Source organism: Molothrus ater, chromosome 3 (genome assembly GCF_012460135.2).
Source record: "Molothrus ater isolate BHLD 08-10-18 breed brown headed cowbird chromosome 3, BPBGC_Mater_1.1, whole genome shotgun sequence".
Taxonomy (NCBI): Eukaryota; Metazoa; Chordata; class Aves; order Passeriformes; family Icteridae; genus Molothrus; species Molothrus ater.
The window spans coordinates 30,055,152-30,080,801 of NC_050480.2; the positions used below are offsets into that span (position 1 = coordinate 30,055,152).

At 34.9% G+C, this 25,650-nt stretch overlaps 1 protein-coding gene across 1 annotated transcript in view; it reads right to left on the reverse strand.

Annotated features, from left to right (window-relative positions):
* The window catches only part of DNAH8 (dynein axonemal heavy chain 8), a 116,403-nt gene extending 91,542 nt beyond the window's left edge, over positions 1–24,861 (reverse strand). Inside the window, exons 1-20 of the mRNA XM_054514304.1 lie at positions 24,782–24,861; positions 22,810–23,009; positions 22,059–22,193; positions 19,782–19,866; positions 18,776–18,924; positions 17,281–17,470; positions 16,758–16,921; positions 15,618–15,794; positions 15,139–15,252; positions 12,651–12,758; positions 10,292–10,393; positions 8,842–8,988; positions 7,730–7,927; positions 7,123–7,199; positions 6,548–6,647; positions 4,289–4,408; positions 3,430–3,565; positions 2,546–2,733; positions 1,563–1,643; positions 666–782 (exon numbers count right to left, since the gene is read on the reverse strand). Of these exons, the coding sequence (XP_054370279.1) occupies positions 666–782; positions 1,563–1,643; positions 2,546–2,733; positions 3,430–3,565; positions 4,289–4,408; positions 6,548–6,647; positions 7,123–7,199; positions 7,730–7,927; positions 8,842–8,988; positions 10,292–10,393; positions 12,651–12,758; positions 15,139–15,252; positions 15,618–15,794; positions 16,758–16,921; positions 17,281–17,470; positions 18,776–18,924; positions 19,782–19,866; positions 22,059–22,193; positions 22,810–23,001 (2,580 nt within the window). The 5' untranslated portion in view covers positions 23,002–23,009; positions 24,782–24,861. The remainder of the gene's footprint in view (positions 1–665; positions 783–1,562; positions 1,644–2,545; positions 2,734–3,429; positions 3,566–4,288; positions 4,409–6,547; positions 6,648–7,122; positions 7,200–7,729; positions 7,928–8,841; positions 8,989–10,291; positions 10,394–12,650; positions 12,759–15,138; positions 15,253–15,617; positions 15,795–16,757; positions 16,922–17,280; positions 17,471–18,775; positions 18,925–19,781; positions 19,867–22,058; positions 22,194–22,809; positions 23,010–24,781) is intronic.
* Positions 24,862–25,650: the final 789 nt, after the last annotated feature.

The window sequence follows — 25,650 nt, forward strand, 5'->3', positions numbered from 1 at the left end:
CTAGTCCACTTTTCGTGCCTATTCAGGTCTTCCTGTCGGGTGTCTTTCTACTTTCCCATTTAGCTTGGTGTCATCAGCAAACTTTGTCAGGGCAGACTTGATCCCATCATCCAGATTACTCATGTAGATATTAAATATGGAATCAAATAAATTCAGAAATTATGTGATGAATACCAAGAGAGTAAAAGAGCACAGAGCAGCATGCCAAGAACTGTGAGAAAAGAGCATAATCTCATTCATTATTTTATGGGCTGCACAAAGAGTTTCACAACATGCCTGCTATGGACAGAATTAATGCTCCAAAGTTCTCCACTCAACAGTTCTTACATGGAAGTATCTTTTATGCAGCTGCAGTCATGGACAAGCACTCAAAGACAGGCATTGACTCTGAAAATCAGAGTGAAAGCCACAGAATCTGAAGACAAGAAGTGGAAATAGATTCTATTTTAAGGACAGAAGGAAAAGTCAAATATATGATGGCAATAATAGGAGAGAATCATTGAGTGTATCCCTACTCCAAGAAAAGCAACCTAATTTAAAAAGCAATAAAATTTGTAGGTATGGTACAAAAATAAGTACAGATTATGTTTGACTATGAAATATAGCATCCTAGAAATAATTTCTGTAAGGTATTGGTTTTATTTATATAGTGAGCAAATGTTTACCCTTCTCAAAAGCTGTCTATATATATGCAGAATTTGATCAGCTTCTTTAAAGAAAGTTTCCAATGTGACAGATGACCAAGTCAACATGGTAAGTCCTTGCCTCAACACAGCTTCCATCTAAGCATAAAGATATAATTTAATAGATTAAAAAAAAAAAACCAAAACCACAAGAGAAAACAATTAAAACAAGTTCTATTATTATATTTACTAACATTGCTTATAAAACAGAGTGTTGTGCAAGGGAGGTTACAAGTTTCCACTAAAAAAGGTCAAAGAAATTTATGCAATATAAAGGAAGGGGAGGGTAGTGCATACTAGAGCCTCAGGTTTTTAGTTTCTCAAACTTCTGTCCAACTTTGTAGTTATACAAACTTACACAAACTCTGCAACCTTTCAGTGTGACTGCTTACAAACAAAATGGGGAGGGTTACTTCAAACATTCACATACGTACACTTGTAAATGTCTGACAAAACAAAATTGCTTGTGGGATAGACATCCTGCATCTCCAATAAAACTGTACTTTTAGTGTAGCATAAAACATCATAGTGTAGCATTCTATACCACTGAAGAGACTCAATTAAAAAAGCTAATAATTCCTTCTGAGCAAATTTCCATGTTTAAGCCAGAGATTTGTGGAGATAGATAGACCTCAAAGACCATATTTTTTGTTCTACTGGTCTTCTATCTCATAGGCACTAAGATTATTTGACCGTAAAGCACATTATTTGAGAACTGTATGAAGGATCAAAAAACCAAATTTTTAGTCTTAAAGGTCTCAGAAAAATCCATTAAGATCACAACATACAGATCCATCTAAATATTTCAGAATTATAAATTATTATTAAGGTATTTTAAAATCTTATGAGGTATACTGAAGTGCATGCAGCAATACTAACCCTTTGCATTTTTGGTGTCAGCAGATTTACAAACACATTTTGTGTTCCTTTACACAAATCTTCATAAGCTTCAATAACACCCTGTTGATTGTTAGAAAGGATAGAATCAAACAGAATATTTAAAGCATTTCTTTACTCAAGAAAACAATTTGTCATACAATCAAATCATCTGAAAAAAGATATTGAAAACTGCACAATTCGGTATTTGAAAACAAATTTAGAATTTTGCACAGACATTACATACCTATGAACATAATTTCTGGATGTAATGAATTTGTATTATGCTATAGAAGGAAAAATGAAAGCCACCTTTTTGTAACACTTTCTTAAGGCACAAAGCCAGAAAAAGAATGAACTTTCTCTAGAACTGAAGACGTCTTAATCTTTGCAATATCCTCTTAATATCGAGTATCATATCCTTTAGATGCTTAAGTCAGTTTTAAAATATCCTCTTCTCTTATGCCGATACGCACACACATACAGAGAAGTCTTGTATGATGCACAAGACACAGGCTCCCCAAGATACAGGCTCTTGAAACAACACCATAGCGGAGACTACAATAGGTATAACAAATGTAACTTCTCTTGCAGGTAACCTGCAAAATTCTTCAAAATTCTTCACAATTCCAAACCAGACTAACTCCAATGTTTCTTGTCAAAAACTCTAAAACCCTGCATTTTACTGTTTTTCTCACTGTGAAAACTATTTGTATAGCTTAAATTATTCATGACCAAAGTATACTTAGTGTGCCATTGGGTATATGAAGTGTATATTCTTATATTTAAGTATCTACCAGCCCACACAGGACTTAACAGGGAGTTTTCAAATGCGATTTTCTATGTTCACCTGTGCATTCTGCAAATTTACCTTAAACTTCCTCTTACCCAGCTTTAATCATTAGCTATAGATAAAAAATTACATGTTTAAACACACTATCTTTTTAATTTTTTTAAACAGCAATCACGATACTTTTCAAGTTTACCTCTAACTTCAACTTGTTTGACTTCAATTTATCTTCTATTATTGCAAGTTTGAATGCTTGCTCTGGTACTTCCAGACCCAACTTTATCATACATTTTGTCTCTCGCACAATCTCTAGAATCTGGGGATCAAAATTAACCAGGAACTTCTCAGTTGTAGGATGACGCACAAATATCGTGGATTGTAAGACTGTAAAGACATTCTAGTATCAGTTTCAAAAGCAAACAATTGTTTAAATTATATAAATTATTATGAAATCCATATTTCTAATGTTGAAATATAGTGATTAAGTATGTAGAGTTACTTGTGAAATAGCTTCATATTGTTTTCAGTTAAAGAAAATACACAATCCACTTCCATCATATTAACTTTCTGCCTTTCTCTTCATAATCTAAACAAGCCTCAGATCCAGTCTTATTTGTGTCATAATTTTTCTCAGCCCAAGTTAAAAAATCATTAAATTAGTTCTCTAAGTACGAGGAAACACAATGCTTGACTATCAAACATTTCTAGGTGTTTAATAATAATATATTTGTCCTTAGAGGGACTGGGGCAATACAACCTTATGAGTTATTATACTGGAAAAAGAAAAACCCAGAAAGAATTATTAAATAGTACACATAGAGAATTTAAATACCAAAATTTGTGTCACTAATGTTTACAGTCATCTGTACAGTCAAACAGTGTACCAAACCTGCAATCCTCTGCATCAAAACCCAGCATCAAGGTCAGTAAAGCACTGAGATTGTATTACTGAGTCTGATAACTGGATCACGATTAACTTACACATGTTAAGGGTAAATGAAGCTTTAAAAAAAATCTGATTTGATTTATGTTAACTTACTATTCAATAACAATTTAAAGAACAAGTTCATATTCACTTACTATATTGTAATTGTGACATTTCCTTCATCCATGCATTATGATAGACTACCTCAAACTCCACCAATACATATGCAAGTTTGTTGTACGATTGAACAACTGCTTTACCTTCTGGACTTGCCAAGATATCTGAATGTTTCTGTTAAAACACAGCACATTCAAATTAAAACTATTTCCAAAACCACCGATACCACTTGGGTTTTTCTCAATTTAAGTATTGTCTATACATAGTGTCGGTTAATACTATGAATTATACTGACAGAGGTCTTAAAAACTGTATCAAATATTAATGATTCAAATTTACAGAGCAATAAAGTGAGTAAGAACTCGTAAGGAATAAATACTAAATATTTAACATCAGTAAGAGCAATTACTTAATATACTGTCATAGATACCTGCAATTCACAGTGAAATGGATACTCAGTTCTACTCAAAATTGAATAAGTGAAAATTTATTGTAAAAGTTTTTAATCAGTTTGGGAGGATTAATCAGTATTTATGTCTGTTTTCCTTGGAACAGATTTAGATTATCACTATTCACATCCGAGGGAAACAGGAAAGTGAAAACCTCTCTCACATAGAAGTTAACTTGGCATAAGACCCTAGATGCTTTGTAGGAAAATCACTCAAACATTTCAAGAATTCTTCCAAGTTATTTTCAACTGAAATAGTCCAGTCTGTTCTATTCCAACACTACATCTTGGATCCATAAGGCTTACTGCAGAGCAGTATAAACATACAAAGAAAAAGGTTCCTTAGCATATAACAAGTGATGCAATCATAACCAGAAATTTTATGATTACCCTACAGAAGACAGTTCACAGTTACACAAAACACCTAATTTTTAAGCACATCCACTTACATGGAAATAGCTGATTGGTTCATTTACCCTTCTGAATAGCTGTCTCACCCACAGTATCTTTCCTGCAATAGGTGGCATGTTTCGAGCAAGAGGAGGGTCGTCTTTCTGGGTTTGGTAAAGCTATAGCAAGAACAATATCATTAAACAGATGTATTTTTAAAAATCTATTGAAATGCTAAACTTTTTTCTCTGGTAGCACAATTTCTTCCTCCTCCCAAACAGATTAAATTTGCATGGAGTCACACAACTCATGGAGAGAAAAATGTATTTCTTCCCTGATTTGCTACCCTTCAAAATGCACACACATCGACACTGGTACCTCTCCTGTCTCCATTATCTCGCGCTGTTTCTCAGCTGTGCTCACTTATGACAGAGACCTGAGTGCACCAAAAGGCACTGTGAACCCTGGGGCAGAGCAGCCAGTACTCAGGATCAAGTCTGACACCTGACTTTGAAGCCATCTGCTGTGAAAACAAGCTGTTTAAGGAAGTGGTGTTAGGAGAACTCTTGTTCCTCCTTTGCTTGGAACCGGCCTTGGGAGATGCCCAAGCTAGACAGTTAACTGGGGAGTTTTTTCCTGAATGGAAACATCAACACTGTTCTTCAGACACACATATCTGACTATTAGATAATATTTCAGGATTTGAACTTAATGATTCTTGTGGGTCCCTTCCAAATCACAATAATTTAGCATTCTATGATATGCACTTTTCTACTAACTCCTAACTAAAATGCATGTAGATAGTCCTGGATACACAGCCCATGCTTTTATCTGTGCCCAAGATGAAAAAAGAATGTCCCCTGCTCAGCGAATGGCTGCATTAAAACAAAACAAGGCCTAAATTTATACTGTATGAAATTTGCAATGACAAAGTATTCAATCACTTTAGAACCAGCATTGCAGTAAGAGCAACATTTTATTAGAAATAACTTGCTTGACAAAGATAAAAGGCAATTTAGTAATATCAAATAAATAGTTAAAACTAGTCAGCAGAATCAAGACGTGTTCTTTGACAGAAAAAAGGAGTATTTGGAGCCACCCAACTTTAGGCACGTGAACTCAGGCTGTGATGACACAATTATTCACTAACTAGAACGTCTTAGCCCTACCTTGTCTCTGGTGGCCCCAGCCAAAGAAATCCAAGCAGCTTCACAATGACCTTAAGAGGAACTTACCTGGATGAAACCCTCTCAGTAAATGTACCTATCATTTTTTTTGTCTGGGAAAATACAGCTAAGGGTGGCTACATGATTTTTAAGCAAGCAGTGCTGCTAAAAATCTGTTCATTTAGTTAAGCCAGTAATTAGGGGTTCAGGGATTGTTTTACACAGTGTATAGATAGGGAAAGGAAAGAGTGGTTTTGTAAAGAGTGGTTCAGCACAGCCTTGCTAGGCTACAGTTCTAAGTCACTGTGTGGAGGAAAAATTTTCTAATAACTGCAGAGTTTATAGATATTGGCTCCTTCTATCATTAGTGAAGTGCAAACTTCTATCATTGATTTTACGAAATGTAAACATCTCAAAAAATCTTTTTCAACAATCCAGCTTTCCAGATTCCCTTTATATTCATTGAAGAAAAATGGTTATTTGGAGGGAATTATTTAAATCTTCAGGACATTATATAAAATTGATCAGATTAACTCACTCTAGAGTAATTCTTTCTTTCTTTCTTTAGTAGAAAGGGAGTTTAGACATCTAGGTCTGTTGCAGATGTTTATTTTATGGACAAAGTAATAGTTTACAGTAAAGTGATATGAGCAGTTGCCAAAACTTAATTCTCATTATACTTCAGTCAGGGTGCACTACAAAAATCATGAAAAATCATGAAAAACATAAATGCCATTCACCTATATTTTACATGTATTTTATGCTGCCACAGCAACTGATAATAACTACTTATTATTGCAAATTAACTGCAAAAACCTCATTTAATAAAAAAATCCAAAAGGTACAAGCAAGAAATGTACACAGCCAGCAAAGAACACACTTCTTTAAATTTAATTTATGAAGGAATAACAGAAAATATTTTGGTTTATAAAGTAAAATTGTGATGACAAATTTGCCTACAAGAGCAGTTGTCCATATTGTGCTGCCCACTCACTTAGGCCTGTTTTCTGTAACAGGAAAACAGAAGTAGGATAAATTAAGAATTGGGAGTAAATTAGCGAAAGAGGCAGAAAAAATAAAAAATAATCATATTAAAATGTTTGCTCCTATTTTAACATGATGTTTACAACTTACTGGAAAGAAATTAAATACCTTTTTAGTAGCTTCGAGTTCTGCTACATAATGTTGAAGAATACAACTAATTGTATGTGCTGTTTCTTCTTGAAGGCATGGCATATTCAGACTTTGAAACCTGTATTAAAAATTGACAAAAATGACCCAAAATGACATTTCTAAAATAATAACTGTTTTAACTTATTTTGGGGTATATGAACATTACATAAAATGAAATGAGCAAAAATCTAGGAAATTATTTTGATCCTGGAAAACTTTTTTCTTTGAGGAAGTTTAAACAAGTTGAAAATTTCTGTTCTGGTGGGTACTTTGGTAGTTGTTGCTTAGTATGTTTTAGGCTTTTCCTTTAGTATCTTCTTGTGCATAACAATATTCTAATGAAATTAAGAAAAAGAATATATTGATTCCCATAAGAAAGATAAAACATATATTTTATCATGATTATGTAGTTCAGAATATCAGTGAAAATGATGAAAATTAAATGAAAAATTCTCAATTAGGCTGTTTGTTTTAAAATTTGCTGGGCTGTTTCAATTGTGGTAATCAGTAATTTCAAGTTACTTTAAAATATTTTAAAACATAGTTGCCAATACCTTTGAAGTAACTGAAGTGAATTCTGTGAAGACAAAATTTTCCGAAAACAGGTGCGCATAAAATTCTGTAGCTGTGTCTAAAGAATACATAACTCAGTGTGGGTTTTCAGGTCAGAAAATAGTATTTTGATGATACTTTCTTAACATAGTATCATTTGAAATTGTTACTTAATCATTTACAGCACAAAATAGCAGCCTTCATAAGGCCATGCTTAATATAATTATTAAATAGCCAGTTTCAGTCAAACAATCTCTAAAATGTCATACAATTCTATGAAATAAACAAATTAGTTGCAAATTTATTCTGCCTAAAATTTGACCACATTTCTTCAGGCTAATAAATGACTTTCACATAGATCATTCTCTCAGGTATCACAATTTTTGTCATTTTAGCCACAGAATGAAAATCATCCTTAAGCACTGTTTGATATGTTTTACACCTTCCTTTGAAAGAAGGAGAAGGAATGGAAAAAATCTCCCTCCAGACAAACAAACTCCATGCTGTTTAGAAGAACAATGTAGACTGTTCACAATCCAACATCCCATTGACAATCAGTTCCATAAATTCTTTCCCACGTAAGTTATAATAAGTAAAAATATTACTCACCTCTAAACGTTCAACTTCTGTCATGAATTTCACAAAATCCACATCAAATTCTGTTACATGTGGATCAAGGGTGTCATATGGTTTCTTTTGAAAAATGTGGTAGATATTTTTGAATTTTACTGCCATAAGATCTATACCTTCAATTGCACACTGAGTCAGTGCATTAAAATTCTGTTCTATGGCTATCATTTCCATGATCTGAAATAAAGATGTTATATTCATACTCATAATGAATTCTTTGTTATTTCCTCTATAAACTAAAACCTGAGCAAAATAAAATATTCAACAGCCACTCTTCTAGCTACTGCATGCACAAATGTGTTGTTTCTGAGACAAGTATCTTCAATACTTGAAGCATGGTTAATTCAGTTTTAAACATCAGTTGTCACCACAACTCAACACAAAGTAAAATAATAATTGTTTTTCTTAAGGATAAAGAGGGTTTTTTTATGTTTTACTGCTAGATCCAATAGGATAATATGGAAAAGGAGTTAAAACATGGCATACTTATGACAAAAAGATATATCAAAGAATAAAAAACCACAACCCTACAGATTAGTATGTATATTGAGTGATAAAAAAGTACATTAAAGACTTACAGAATTCCTACCTTGTGATGATTATCATCTTATCCGTTGTCTGACCTTAATCTGTACCAAGAAGCACCTATTACCTTTTCCACTCAAGATTGTTCGTTTAAAACCCCTTCACTGCATAACCAAGCTAAATGTTAAGATGACACCAAGCAGCAGAATCATCTGAAGAATTCTGCTTGGCAGTAAACATGAGTTTTTAAAGTAATTAAAAAAAAAAAAAGTGTGTTACTTCTCACATAATTTTAAACCTCTTAAAATAATGATCTGAATCTAGATCAGGTTATTTCTCCCCACACTAAAAGAGATAAATTGGCAAGTTGAGAAGGCAATTGTGAGGTAATAGCATCAATCATTGGGATGACTTACTCTGTGGAAGTGCCTAAATTCTCTCAATAGAGAGTTACGGACTCCTTTAAAGGATGATTAAGAGAATGTATGTTGGCAAGCATCCACTTTGTAAACTGTTCTTTGGAGAGACTCTTCTTTGCAAATAACAATAGCACCCAATATACTCACTTTTTCTAATCTCCTACAAAAAGCTTCAGATTTTCCAAAAATGTACACTTCTGATACTTCCAATGCCTTTTCTCCTAGATTTTTAGAAGTCTCTTGCCTAGCTTCATGGAAGCATTTCTGATATTCTCTCAACAGATATATGCAGTCCTAACAGGAGAAGGAAAAAAAAAACTATATTCATTATTCTATGCTTATGAGTGAGGGACTAGAGTACTCAAACCTATTGACATTCCAAAGCCATTAGTTATCACTTAATCTGGTTTCAGTCAAGAGGCAACAACAACTTAAACACAGTGGTTTTCTTTCAGTATCTGAAGAAAGTGTTCGCAACATATGAAGGAACATGCAGTAGTAGAGCACAGTGAACCAGAGAGTGGTGGTGAATGGTGTTGCATCCAGCTGGCAGCCACCCTGGTGTCCCCAGGGATCAGTGCTGGGCCCAGTCTTGTTTAATATCTTCACTGATGATCTGGATAAGGGGACTGAGTCCACCATCAGCCATTTTGCAAATGTGGGTGTCCATGTAGATCTGCTGGAGAGTAGGAAGGCTCTGCAGAGGGATCTGGACAGGCTGGATAAATGGGCTGAATCCAGCAATTTGGTGTTTAACAAGACCAAGTGCTGTGCCCTGCATTTGGCCACAATAACCGCCTGCAGCACTACAGGCTGGGGACAGAGTGGCTGGACAGTGGCCAGGCAGAAAGGGACCCGGGGGTACAGGTTGATGGCAGACTGAACATGAGCCAGCAGTGTGCTCACATGGCCAAGAAGGCCAGGGGCATCCTGACCTCTATAAGCAATAGTGTGGTCAGCAGGACTAGGGAAGTGATTCTTCCTCTGTATTCTATGCCTTTTGGGGAAGAGTGGAACTCAGTAACTGAGGTGCAGAAAAGGAGAAGGTGGAAATGAAGTAAACTTGGCAACCAGTACTCCCACAGCTGCACATATTTTGCCATGGCATATTGCGTTTGCTTAATTTGTTCTTAATAGGTCACCATCAGATGAAGAAGAGGAAGACTATCTTAGCACTGACTTTTCATGGTATGCCAAGGAAATCTTGTATGGAAAGGAACTACTGTAACAAACTCAGGGTCTATTCAAACACCAGATTTTCCAGGGTAGAGGAAGATGGTACCATATCAGAGCTATACCCTCCTCCATAGCCCCTCTTCCTCAAGATGGAAAAATGTGAAATATTAATTCCTTGGTTACACATAAAGCAAAGATGCCAATTCCAAGGTCGGTGACAGACCACACTGATAAAGATGAAGCTATGAGTCCATGGGCATTGCTATAAATGGGAAAACTTGGGAAAACTTTCAAAACATCATGAAATAAAAAAATCCAAGAGGTATGAAGCACTTGATACATATTGATATGGACTTCCTTACAATATCAACAGATAATCAATAGGTTTGACATGTAAATAATATCATGCCAAAATACAAACATTGATTTTTCCAGTGACTACTGGTGTCTCCTGATCCCAGAGTCGATTCAAGCCAGCATCTGTAATGTATGCTTTACATGTTGAGACCATTTGGTTTGTAACCTAGGACAGACAAATGAAAAAAGTTTAACAGTAATTTTAAGCTTAACAGTAAATTTTCCTGTTTCACAAAATCTAATAAAATTCTCATATACATATGTCAATACTATCAATCAAATTTGGAATAAATTTCACTTGTGGAAAGTGGCTAAAAAACATATGCAATATATACAACAAACACCCTATAAAAACTCTGAGAACACTCCCAGAAGTATATGTAAGTCCCAGGACATATTTGTAAGTCCTATAATTGCAGCAATACACAGAATGCCATCAATCAAAATTCAAGAACAAAAAGAACTTAGTGAGTTCCAGCTATTCTTCACTTACATTGTTGTCTTTACACTTGCAGCACTTATTTAAGGACTGCTCTTAGAGAATTTTTTATCCTAGTAGTATGGCTTTAACTTGATTTCCTGTGGCTATAAAAAGGAGAAAACATTCTTCTACTTCTCAACCATTCTTCTACTTCTCAACCACAAAAATCCAAATTTAGTCATGACAGAAGGAGAGAGAGGAGTATGTGCAGATACAGAAGACATACCACAGAGAACAGCTACAGGTAGACAATTTTTTTGTCTATTAAATAATATGAACAATTCAAAACAATTCTCCTGATGGTGTTGTTTGGGTTTTGCCTTTTTTCTTTTATATGTTCTCTGTATTCTTTGCACATATATTTGTTAGTAGCTAGTTTTCCCAGTACTTTTCCATGGCCTTTCCCTAAGCAGAAAGACAAAACAAATTCCAGAGCTTCAAGCCCTGAGAGGTAGAAGGCCCCAGTGCTATCTTGGTTCTACCTGGGAGCCAAAGCCAAGAACAACTCTTCAAGATGCATTCTCATGGACAAAGCACAACTAGTGCGGAAGGGGGGGCTCCAGAGAAGGGGCTTGACCTGGAGGAAAATTGCACCACTTGTACTCCTAATTGGTGATTTTTATCAATTATGCTAATTTCCTAAAGCTATAAATGTGTACTCATCCTTGTAGGGGTAGGCTTTCACGGCCATTTTTCCATAACTGCCTCTGAAGGCCTTCATTAAAGATCCTCTTTTATACTACCCCCTTACTAAAATTATCTCAAGTTTCATTTCTGGGTTGGGAAAAAGGCAACACTGACATGAGGCTACTGTAAAGCAGGCCTTAAGTACTCCTAATTGAAAAAAGACTGGAAACTGCCATACCAAAGGCAGCTTCAAACTTTAAGAAAATTACTGATGAAGTTGGAGATAGGACCTCCAGCGTCACTGCTGATGATCATTAAGTGGAAACAAACAGTAAATAGGGACCTTAAACTACTGGATTAAAATACAGATTTTTTTCCTTGCTATTTCAAGCATAGCTTCATGTAACCAGTTTGCTATTAGCCTCTGTAATAAAATACTCACTCCCTTAAACCATTAAATAATAGACAGTAGCAAGAGTCAATATACAAATGTACAAAGACCCATTTTATGATAGGTAATATATACCTAATGTGATATATAGAAAACAGCCACAGCGATGAATAGATACAGATTCAAAAGAGCATATACTTCTTAATATCCTAGTTCAAATTGAAATGTAACAAAATTTTATGCTCAACTCTGTGGTGTAAAGAAACAAAAACCGTGTGTCTGTGTAATGAGGGTCCACTGTGAATTTCCCCTGAATTCTTACTGCAGGTGTGTGGCTTAGTTAGGAAGGATTTCTTTGCTAGAAAATCATTGTACAAACCATCTTTGCATGCAGTGGATATCTGGATTCTGCAAAAGACATTGGTATAAATGCACAGCCAGTCTCAATTTTCTCTTTAAGGAGGGAAAGTTTATGATCTGAAATTCAATTAACTTTTCAAGAATGACTTGCTTCAGAAAACAGGAACCTTTTATCTTTCTCACTTTTTGGAGGAACAGCCTTGTCAGATTGATGGCCATCTGCCATTAGGTCATCCAGGCTGAGAGAAAAAGAGCCTTTGCAGATTCTGTGACTTGGGAAACAACTGATGAGATTAATTCAGATCAGAAGATTAATTAAGAATAAAAAAAATTAACACTGATGAACCAAGAATAAACAAAGCTCCTTTCAAAAGAGAAATCTGCAATCCAAGTTTAATCCTCTCGTGATCAATAGAGTTCTTTTCCTTTCCCTTACAGAACCCCACTATTTACTACCATTTTAAAACTCTTTTTACATTTTTAATGCTCTACTGTTTTAAACAATTTTTTTCTTCTGAAAAGTCACACAATTTTTGTAATTACTATTTTGTTTAATATACTTACCTTTATAAGTAATGATGTAATTCTCTCAGAAGTATTGTAATATTTTGAAACACGGTGAATCATTTGTACAGCCTTTATCAAGTATGGTATTCCCTGTGTCATTAATACCTCAAAGCAAAGTTTCAAGAAAAAAATTACTTCCTATTCTTAGCAACTATATTTCCATTCTATTGACAACTTCTGAATTACATATTTCCCTAAGCCACACGAATCAGTCTTTAAAATTTCATGGCAGCTTACCAAAAGTTTTCTTATTAAAAAAGACTAACCATGCTCAATAAGATTTCAAATATCAACTAACAAGAACAATAAATGGCTAAGTTTGATCATTGGCTAAGAAATCAGATTAAAGATGTTACAAGATAAAATAATTTTAATATCCTATTTTGATGAACAAAATTGAACACTGATTCAAAGTGTAAAGGTTGCATTTTTTGGTGCAATAGGAAGTATTTTTCTGCCAGCAATTTTCTGTGATGGATACTTTTGTTTTCCTTCAGGTAAGGGTGCTAATGTACTTTTATTGTAATAACAATCTTTACATAAAATGTTTCATTCAGACACTTCAGAAAACTCATTAAATAATTGTCACAATGTAAGTTTCATTAACAAATGCCTAATTCCTTCAAGCCTATCAAACACCTAAAATTTTCACATATTTTGTGAAATCAATGGTCACATTGTTAAAATCATACAGTGGTATTACAAATACTCAGTAGCTCAAACACTTCCGAAGTATTTTGCTGGGGAAAAAACAAAACTAAACAAAACAAAAGACAAAACATTATAATTCATTGACATTATCAGGAACTTGTCAAAATTGCAATTCAGAACATGAAGGAAGTAATTTTGGCTGTCACCCCTCAATGGAGAAGCTAAGGTCCTGTAATTAAATTTGAGTTGCAAACTCAAACTCATAGTGTGAATAGAAGGCATTTGAATTTAGCAAGAGTGTGAAATAAATGCTATATAGTATAAAAAAACCCATCCGTGTCCATAGTGTTCATTACCAACACCACCTGTGAAATGGAATCAGGAGATTCTGAGTCTATAGGTTTTCTTTTCCAATCTTGACAGAAAATAAAACCCTGAATACTGGACTGTGTAGAAATTTCTCTGATTCAAAGCCTCAAGTTAAATGCTCAGTCTGAATTTTCATATATTAACCTACTTCAGCACAAATGTTCACTGTGTGATACTGCATGCACCAAATATCATCATAAATCAACATGTATTCCTTATTCCATTCCTTATTCACTAATATATAAAAGAGTTGTCCATACCAGATACTAAATGCAACTCTGCACAGAATGAAGATCTGTTTAAAACAGGATATATTAAGCTTGGAAATCACTGCTTTTAAGCTGAACATCATAGAAAATCCTACCTAAATTAACTTGATCTCAGGAACATGATTAAACAGAAAATCACATGTATCCAAGCTGTTCCAGATTAAACAAAGAACTCTAATTAACTATTCTGTATTGGTAAAATTATGAACTTTTCAACAGGTTTGCACCCACTAATGTAAAGCAGTTCATCATTAGGGCCTGGTACCTGGCACCCTCTAGTGACACCTTTAAGAGCTGAAGATAAACAGCTTAGTGACACTGCTTATCATACTTGCCTCTTACACTATTCCATGTAATATGAGCTCTATGTCATATCAAAGCCCTTTTGCTTGCCCTCTGTTACAACTTTGTAGTAGGGTCCTAAGCTGCCAGAGATTCAAAAGAAATGCAGCACTTCCTGACAGAGAGCTGGAGGCATATAGGACCAAAACATGAAGGACTCAAAACCAAATGAGAACGAGCACTATTTTTCTAAGGTATTTACTCCTTTCATTCTGTTCTGCAATACACCTATTATAATAATTCATAGTTATTTTACCAAATAACTAGTATCTTGAACTACAACTGAATGGTGTACCCGGAGAACCAATTGTCTAAATTCTGACTGGCAGGTACTTCTGCAAATAGAAGCAGATAATATTGTATTCCATATTAAAAAAAAGTTTTGCCTATTTAGGACCTTATCAGGTTTCATTATTTTCTATATAACTGAAATTTTAGTACTTTGGTTACAGTTATGTGATCATAGACACATATGGCATTTTCAGGGGAAGACATATTTGGAGATTTTCATATTATAAAATATGTAGCTGGTTTAATTGCTTTAAAAAATAATACCAGCAGCAGGACTGACTTATTAGAAAATTGTATGTATTTATGCTTATTTACTAAATACATATTTCATATTTACTAAATACATATTTCAAAACACTATATTTGATGAAATATATAATAACACTTCAACATTTAGCTTGACACGCTTTTAGAAAAAAAATAGTAAAAATTACTAAATTACTAGTAGTAAATTAGAAAAAAATGCTTTTCAGTAAATATAAGGAAGGAAAACTTTATTCTGCTCTGGGATTTCTATGTAAATACCTAAACTATGCATAAAGAATGGCGAAAGGCATACTTACAACATCAGTGCTATAAAGGGGCTGACAAACTTTTTCAAGTGTGCTTAGGTATCTCACATTATCCTTTGATTCATTTGCTGCATCTGTGATTTTGCCATCTAATTCTTGCCATGACTAGTGGGAAAAGAGTACTGTGAAAAACTTCATACATAGTGAACTGTTTCTTTAACTTGCACTCACTTGACAGAAGTAAACTTTGGTAAATGAATTTTTAAGAGGCGTTGCCAAAACAGGCAATAAAAGTTAACTTATTGTATTTATTACACATATAATGCATTTTATGTTCATTTTTGGCTGCATTCCTGAAATGTCTTGTTCTTTGTCTTGATACATTCAGCATACCAGCAACACATCTAAATTTTCTTCTTCTAATTCTCCTTGGCAAATCTCTCTTAGATGAAATAAAAATAAACAAACAAACAAACAAACAATAACCTTTATTAAAAAAAAACTAGCATAAAAAAGAAAAAAATTATTACCTTTAGTATTTTAGAGTGTGCAACTTTCAGAACATTGATAACAGCTTTACAGTTTTTTCCTTTGATCTGTTCAATAATAAAGTTCAATTTAGCAGACATGTATTTCCAGTTCTCCAGTTCCATCAGTGGACCTGAATCCTTAGCTTCTCTCCTTAGCTGTTTGCTCTCAGTCAGAACCTGCAATCCAATTGAAAAAAAAAAATCAAATGCTTACTACAGGAAATCGACATGTCATTATAGAGAGGAAACGCTCTTGAGGAAACTCACTTAGAAAAGAACAAGCTTGCAGTTACTGACACATGAAAATGGTTCCCATTTGGAAAAGCTTTCTAAGTCTGAATTGCACTCAATCATATTTTTAAACTGAAAATAAGGCAATTAATATAAATTGCTGTCATACCCTGGGTGAATATCAGAGTATATAGATAAGCCTTTAACCAGAATCTGTGGATTGAAATGCACCAAATGTAATTTCACTTGTCCAGAACTTCAAGAACTAGTTTAATAAAAGTATTAGATATAAGTCATAAATTTTTCCATTTGTATGCTAATAAATGTGCAGTCAGCTCTTTTTTCATCTCTTTAACATTTCTATTCTTATAAACTAAACACACTAACTATAGTATGCCTTATAAGTAGAGTATGTCCCTGCCTACACAGATTCATATTTTGACAAAGGATTCTCTCTTTTTCATGGAAGTCTCAGACTTTGATAACTGAGACCTTACAATGCAAAACTTACACTGGATAAAATACGCCCTGCTGGGCCTGCTCAAAAATCTTCCTAAGAGCAGTACTTCCCACCACAAGTGACAGCAGAAATTTAACAGGTAACGTACAGTTAGGTATGCTCTATATGCATACGTGGTCCTCATCAGTGTTATTAGTCCTGCAACTCTCTGTTCTCTTCTTACTATTTGTGAATTAAGTGCTCAGAAACTCTTATTCTCACTAGACTGTAAATTCCTAGGCATAAGGACCATCTACTTAAATTCCCTTGTGCATAGAAGCAGAGCGCTTCTCTTAATTTGGGTGGAGATGCAGCTGAAGCCTTTGGCAAACTTCAGGCAAGTCTCACATATAATTTGTAAATATTCATCCATATTCATGCTGAATTGATGTGTTAAAAAAGCAACTTACATGTTCAATTTGTTTATACCATATCATAAGTACTTCCTCTAGCTGGTTAACTGTGTCATGACTGTCAGCAGCTGCAGTTATTTTATCAAAGCTCTGGAGTTCAGAAAAATTAATGTGATCTATTTTTTTCAACTCAACTGTTCCTTCAATGCATGCTGCAGCACCTGAGAAAAAGGCAATTAAAATATCAAACCAATTAAGACTTTGAAATAAATTTCCACCAGTCAAAGCAATTTAAATTTGAAAATATACATCTGCAGCCAGTGTCGTTTTGATATAATAGCAATTTACTGCACTCACATAAAGCAGAAATATCTGATTTTAAATGCGGTGGTATTCCTTAAAAGCAATGTGTCACTATTTGCTTAAGAAAATAATCCACCCATGTATATATTATGCAAGTAATGGATAATTTTACTTTTTCTTGCAGAATGTGAGAAGTTCCTTATCTATGCACTACTGCCTTTAAATAGAAATCCTTAAGCAGAATTCCTCTAGTTTGTTTCCTAAATGCAATGCTTACCTCCTAAAAATGAAATGTATTTCTTAATTGTTTCCACAAATTTCTGCTTGTCTTTTGTATCCTCTTTGGACTGACCTAAATCACCCCAATTACTTGTTTCGAGGATAGCAGGGAGAAAAACCTTTTCTAGTAAATCTTTAATACCAGGTAGGAGTCCATCAGTGGCATCCAAAACACCAAAGGAAATTTCCTGCAGCGTAAAAATATTATTGTTATCAAAGCAGTAACTTACACTAGAAACAGTATTATAAGTTCTATGTATTTTTATAAAAGCACTCCAATATGCCAAACAAAACTTTAATTTAAGGAGAGAAAATCATTATATTACACACCTACATTGTGCCTATAAGATAGTACTTTCAATAAAAGAGGGAAGTCAATAATTATTTAGTACAGTTTTAAAAAGCTGTCTAGTTATGCTCTTGTTACATCAGTTATTTATCTATCAATCACATAGAGTTTGGAAATTTTGAAATGGTAGAAAAATCCCTCACCCACAATTAGGTACTAATTAATGAATTGCAAGTAGCAAAAAACTCTCTGAATGTCCTTATCTGAAATTATATAAGAAGCAATTATCTGACTAAATATATATTATCTTGAATCAAGTTAAATTTTTACCTACTCTCCAAAACAAAACTTTACATGGTGTGACTATTTCTAATATTCCAGTATTTAAAATGTCCTTAAAATGAGCAAGTATTAACATACATCATGTAACAAACTTCCTAGAATATAAATTTTCTTTCCTTATCCCTTCAGCATTTGGAATTATTTGGGAAGGTATTTGATGAAAAAGTGATAAAGACAGAACTTGTATCTTACTTATGATAATGTTTTTTCTCCTTCACCTTCCTGGGTCTCAAAAGGAATGGAATATTTTAATATGAAATATAAAGAATATAAACTGATAATGGATTTTCTGTCTGAAGAATTTGAAATAATACTAATTACAAGATACATATGTGAAACAATTTTATCAATTTACAGTCCCTTAAGCACTGCCCAAATACTAAGACACGTAGCTATGAACAATAATGAAGCCCACACTTATATAAGAATTTGTCTTGTAAAGCAGAAAATCTCATGCCACATAATTTATACAGGATAAATGTTTATTTTGTATTTTATTAATCAAAGCACATAAAAAGGTACAGGTAAACTTTTTGTCTCCTGGTATTTGCAATAAAGTCTTCTCAGTGTTTCTTTGTAGCTTAGGAATTTTGATCACAATTAAAATATACTTGGCAGCTTTGACCACTACCAAGGAAAGAGAAATTAAGGGAAATTAATACATATTTCTTTAACAAGAATCCTGTAAGACACTAAATTCACAAGTATTTGCTGAAGTGATTCAGCTATTTGTTGTTTACCCAAAATGGAGAGCAAAAAAGTTACCAGTAACTTTAGTTATGTGACAACTGTGAAAAAAAATAATGACACAAAAAATAGCTGATTTTAAAGCTTTTAGTTTTTAAACAAAATGAGAGAGTACCTCATGTATAGTTTTGTCATTTATGGATGTGTCATTCTTATAGCGAACAAAATATAAGCATAGTCCTAGGATTTTGTCTGGTGTCCTCTCCAAATAAAATTGAAAAATTTTACTTCCTTTTTCAACATCTGGAATTACCCGACCACACTCTGAAAAGGAATTTCATAGATATGACTCTTTTTTAAAATGAGGGTATTATAAAATGCTTAAAATCAATATAAGGAAATGAAATTGAACATATAAATAATTTATTTTCTTCTTTTGTCAGAGAACAAAAACCAGTATAATTTCTAACTGTAATTAATCACACTATTGAAAAAGTACACCAAACGTATAACATGTATCTTACAAACATATTTGGGTGCATTGTAATACACTGAAAAGGGAATTTGCTCAGGCCCATAGTTCTGAAACAATTTGTTGGTGACTAAGGTACTGTATTTCCATTTATCCTACCAAAAAAGATGCCAGGTCTAAGTGAGAAAAGAGTGATTTCGAGATGGCCTCAGGTCCTCTGTGGATATATTCCTATGCAATTTGATAGCTCAGTATAAATAAGTAACAGAACAATATTTGCAGTAATTAGTGATCATTAGGGATTTAGGACATTACATTCTAAGTCTCTACCACGCATGTGAAATGCGAAAAATTTCAAATATTTATAATAAATGAAAAATCAGAGACAGGTTTTATGAAAGTGATTTCTAATGAACTGCAGGCAAAACTCATGTATGAAAAAGTCACAACCAATTCAGTACTTCAGGATAACACTTTATAGTCTTTCTTCTAGGAATGGCTAAAATTGATATTTTTTTTTTCCTAAACAATTTGACTTGAAGCAAGCATTTAAAATATGAAGTTTTAGTCCTCAGAGCAAAAGCTTGCAAAATTCTGAACAAGCAAAAGCCGATTTTATTCTGAGAAACTTCAAATCAAATGAACAATAGAATGAACTGTTACATGTGCCTGTATTACTGCTATTACTGTATTACTGCTAAACATTTACCTATTCCTCGTGGATCTCCTTCTTGATAAAAAATTTTCAATGATTTTTTTCCTCCCTTGGCAAAAAAGGAATCAAAAGCATCGAACTGTTAAAACAAAGAGTGAATATTTGTTACTCAAAATATTTTTATGTGCCTTTAAGAGGTGCAAAACTAATTTGACCATGCTACTCTTTAAAGCTTTGTTGGCACTGTTTATCCCCAGATATTGTGAGAAGATAGGAAGCATCCAACTGAAGGACTCAGCCATGGTAGTGGCTTCCTACTCATCAAAAAAAAAGGTCAGAAGTTTAGCAAGCATGTGTGGAGATGCATCACCTGTTCAGGGACAAAGGATACACTTCTAGTTGTGGTATATATCTTACAAGCATGTTTTTTTCCCTAAATAAATAAATATTAAAGCTGAATCAGAGCAATGATGGGAAAATATGTGACACCCAGGTTGACAGAACTGAAAGCCACTCTAGTGAGAAGACAACATTGCATGAAAATAAAAGAAGCAAAAGCAAGCCAGCTCTGCAAGTGCATTTCACTTTTGTAAACAGCATTAGTGAATAACAAGGTTAAAACAGAGAAAAACACATTAAAAAGACCCACCCCCAAAATAGTGAAAGAAAAAGTTGTTAAGTGCTCAATGCTCAGCGACAAAAAGCAGGAAAAAGTTCACTACTACAAGAAGCACTCCAGCTTGTGAGAAAGAGGAGGACAAACAGTAACTTTGGAACTTGTATCATTCTACACAGAAGGTAAGATGTGAGCTCTTCCCACAGCTGCTGATTCTGCAAAGAATCAATCTGCTGTTTCAAGTCCATGTGGTTCTCACACCCACTGTGTGAATATATATGCAGGCTAACACTTTAAAGGGAAAAACAACTCATGGATATCAAAGACATATGTTTATGGGAATTTATTAAATGACAATTTGGTGAGGGACAATGTTGACACAGCCCCAGCAGCCTGAATTGTTTATAAATAAACTAAAACTGGGAGCAGGAAAATATTCAACCACTATAATTTTTCAGATGGTCCTGGTGACAGCCAAAAAAAAACCCCAACCCAGCCATACCCAAACAAAAATAAACAAACAGAAAAACTCAAACCAATACCAAATACAAAAAAAACCCTAAAGAACCCAAAATTTCTCAATTTCTCAAGTGTTGGGATTAGTCAAACTTGGTGCAGAACAGCAGTTTCACATTAAATCAGAATGATTTAAAACTATATATCATTTAGCAAATGTAAAAAAGGGACAATACTTAGCACACCTCTATGTTGTGTAAGCACAAAAAACCAAACAAATGAGGCTAAGTACATTTTGTGATATAAAAATATCAATAAACAAACAAAACCCAAACAAAGTTGGAGTAAGGCTAAATTTGGCTTGTAACTGTAAAACTGAAGTTCTAAGAATTGATTTGTTTTATCAAAGGAGATATTACCTGGCTGAGTGTTAAATGCTAAGTCAAATCTCTCTTAACAGACAAAAATAACATCAATAAGGTGCAACAACAGTCAAATAACAAAAACGTAATCAGAGAAGTTGAGTCGTATCTTTTCTCAACAGCCATACAGTTTTGATAATCTCTTTAAAGTACAGTTTTACTGTTTCCTGCTGTTTGTTTAATCATTTTGAAACATCATGAAAGACAACACTAAATACACAAAAATAGTGAAAGCTTTCAGAAGTTCCACAGATTTGAGATCTATACACTCTGCAAACCCACTTAATCTTTTAAACATACAAACATAAATAAAGTGCTCAAAAGTGAAATTTCTTAGTGGGTCTTTCAAACATTTCCATAGTATTTAAATGGTGCAGGATTAATCTTCCTTCTTACTACTAACAACATGCTAATTTTCAAAATGCTCCCATAAGTTACACACTTTTGCACTATCTTAGAAATTTCATTGAGAACTTGCCTAACAAACAAAATGATCATAATTAGAACATAATAAAGTCAGTCTCAGATGGATGAAACTTTTTGGAACTACTAGATGTGAAAATAAACCCTTTGATCAAAATAACAGCAGCATTTATATTTTCCTTGAGGTAAGAAAGATGAAAAAGCCACAATCAAAAATTGGAGATATTTGCAAATCTGCTGGGAAACTCAGCTGAAAGATTTAGTCAGGTGTCCTTTTAGATTGATTGTGTGCCTTAGTAATCACATTTTCTGGCAGAAACAATAAAAATGATGGATAACACTTTTTATAAAAGGAGTAATCTGCTACATATTTTTACTAATAATTTAAATCAACAGAATACAAAAGAGACTCACCGAAGGGACATCCAATATCATTTCCTCCACAGTTGCTAAGTCTAAGCCTACCGTGGCACTGAGAACTTCAAATATGTATTTATATGAAGCATTAACTCTCGCTCTTCGATCTTCTCTTGCTTTTTCATATTGAATCTAAAACAGTAAGCAAGACTTTCAAGCTAAAAATATACAAAGTAATCACAACAATGACCTGTAACTTAACTTGCAACTAATGCTGAAATCTACTGTCTTGTATTTACAGCTACAAAATGCCCTAATTTTAGAAATACCTAAATTTTCAGAGGCTAACAGAAGAACAAATTATTAAGTATTATTATAAGATGTGAAGTCAAATCTGAGGATTTGTCAGGGAAAAACAAACATTAAGAATATGACAGTTAGATTTTAAGATTTTTACGTGACATTAACTGGCTTCCTTGTTCACGATCGAAATTTCAATTTATTAAATTAATACAGAAAGGTTAAAACATCCATTTAAAATTAAGTATCTAGGGTGGGTAAATATTTGCAGGAACTAAGGTGAGTACAGCTTCTATGTAAATTATTCAGGTAATATCTCCTGCCTCTAACCTCTATTACTTTAAAATTTTAAGATATTACAAACATGGAAAAAAATACTTTCTGCCAGAAATAATTTAGTAAAACAACTGAGTCTAAACAAAAATAAAATCAATAAACAAAAGATTCAAACTAATTTTTAATATAAACTGAATTTAATAATCTGAGGAAAGAACCAGAAACTTATAACCTTTTTTGCTTTGTGACTTTGCACGCTCGGAACTCCACTAGGGCGGTAAATCTTAGAAAAACTTTGACTTCGACTTCCAAAAGAACGAGACGAAGAGGAAAGGCTTCCTAATCGTTGAGCTGTCAGAGAAGGTCTGGGTAAATCTTCTGCAGTGGCTGAACATTTTTTAGTATTTTTTTGTACTCCCGCCATTCTAAAATCTGAAATTTGAAAAGAGAAGATTATGTTTTTAACAATCCAAACATTTCAAGTCTACCTTTTGCAGAAGACAGGAGCATCTCAAAACTGACTTTCCAGGTATATAAATTTAATAGTCTCAAAGAATCCTCTTCCAGTTTTTAAAATGCCAGACATTAAATACATTTTTATGATAGGTTACAAATGTCAAGACGAAGATTGAGACATTTTTTAAAAACAATTTTTCATACACATACGTTTTGTGGAGTGAATGCCTCTCTATAAAACAAATATATTTTACAATATAAATAATTTCAGTGCATATCTAATTACTGAGAAATAGAAATGGTTTCAAACACAAATGACTTATTTAAATTTTAGTTTCTAAAATATATACCCAAATTCAGCAACTTAGAAAAGACTTGCATACACAGAAATTGCTATTCTGCTCAGTGTACTATTACAATAAGGATCAAGATAACTATCTAGAATTTCTTAGTAGTTAATATGAGACCTAAGGGCAGCCTCCTACTGCTGTAACAGCATTATATACTCTCTTAGACATTATTACCTGATGTGGGAAGTAAAAAATCAAAGGTGAGGCTGACATGAAAAGCAATATCTGGTTGAAAAGCAACACCTGGTAGTACATTACTAGCTCCTTACTCTTGCCCATATAATAGGAGACAAATTGGCTGATGTTCCATGGTTTTAGGCATGCAACCACCTGCTACAGAAAGTGTTCATCTCTTTCTTGAAGTAAATGTACCACCAAAAAAATAAATTAAGGAAAGACACACACACAGACAAAAAAGTAAATTATCATATTTATTTATTTTTCTTCATGTTTCTATGACTGGCCTGGTCATCTACAAGGTTAGCAGTGATGCTTACCTCCTTGATTATTCCACTCAAGTGGAATAGGTTGGATGCTAATTTCCCTGCCTTTGGTTCACTTTTAGCTGATACTTTCCCCTGAAGCACAAGATGACAGAGGTGGGGTTCTTACAGCTTTCTTTCAAAAACCCACAAAGGCTGCATTCTATCCTGGCATCATCCCTGGCTCTCCAAAATCTATACTCAAGATACCTGAAGATCTATCTCCAAAATCTATACTCAAGAATCTCAGGTGAGATTCTCACACTTTTCAAAAACCTGTGTGAGCTCCATCTGCCTCCTTCTCCTGGCTGGAATAACAAACACGCTTTCATGTCAAAACCTCCTTTCCTTCCCTCCAGGATGCCCCAAACCTTCTCTACAGGAACTGTTCATTCAAGGAAAGTAGGTCTGGCTTCCAGCATGCATCATCTTAGGGCTGAAGGAGAATGAGAGGGAAGCAGAAGCAGAAGTGGAGGATTCCCGAGTATTGAAAATACAGCCTTTCGGCTTTCTTCTGAAAAGCTGAGCTGCCTTAGCCTGCACTTCAGCTTTGGCAGAGAGATGCGGGCGAAGATCCCCACCGACCTGGCCGGAGCTGTGTCTCCTCACAGGGCGGGCAGTAGGGCGCTCACCGGCGCTCCCCTCAGCGGGCAGAGCGGGCGGGCCAGCGCCCGCTGCGGGCAGACTCCTCCCGGTTCGGCGGAGGCGCCGGGCCGGTACCGGGAGCCCGTAACCGCTACGGGACGGCGGCTCCAACGCCTCCCGGCAGCCGCGGGGCTCAGGGGGCGCTGCCGGTGCCCGCCCGCTGCGGCCCCGCGCACGGCCGGCCAAAATCCGAGCCCCAGCATCCGAACCGTCATTCCAACGTAAAGACCCAGCATCCGAACCGTCATTCCAACGTAAAGACCTCGTGTACCTGGGAACCGCTTGCCCGCGCGGCTGGTGAGGGTAAATGCGCCTATGGAAATCACTTGAGTAACGCAGACTGAGCTCCGCGCTGCGGAAGTGCTTTGCTCTCGATTATAAAACGTGTGGAGTTTTAATTTTTTTTCCCCACATAGGGTATTCAATCCTGGTTTTCATTCTGCGTTTTTGAGAGAAATATTATCCTTCACTCTTTGGCCTGAAATGATATTTTTATACTAAAGGACAATGCGTAACTCCAGAGGGTGAAGAGACATCTGAAAGAGGGCCTCAGTAATGTTTATAAATATATAAAGGGGGTGGGAGGGGAGTGCCAAGAGGATGTTTCCAGGCTCTTGTCTGGAGTGCCAAGCAATAGGATAAGGGATAAAAGGCAGAAAGTGATGCACAGGAAGTTCTTAATGTGCGAGTGACTGAGCCCTGGAAAAAATTGCCCAGAGAGGTTGTGGAGATATTCTCCTCCCTGGAGATATTCAAAAACCATCTGGACACAATCCATGTACTCTGGGATAATGCTACATGAGCAGGGAAGTTGGAACAGATCCACTCTGGTCCCTTCCAATCTGCCCAATTCTGCGATTCTGTGACAAATGCTACTTGAAATCTTTTCCCAGCACCTGGAGGCAAAAGCAGAAATCAACCTCTGTCAACACTAAACCAAGGCTGTCATGAGTATGATAATAAGGCAAGGCCAGGATTCCCAAACAGCCTGATACTGCCAGGATTTACCGAAAGCAGCACCATTCCAGTGGAGCTGGGTTATCAGCTGTGTCTGCTCTGGCACTGGCGTGGTACCCTCAGGCCTCCCGGTGGCAACTGAAGGGATGCATCATCAGGTCATCGTAGGGGATCCTCACTTTC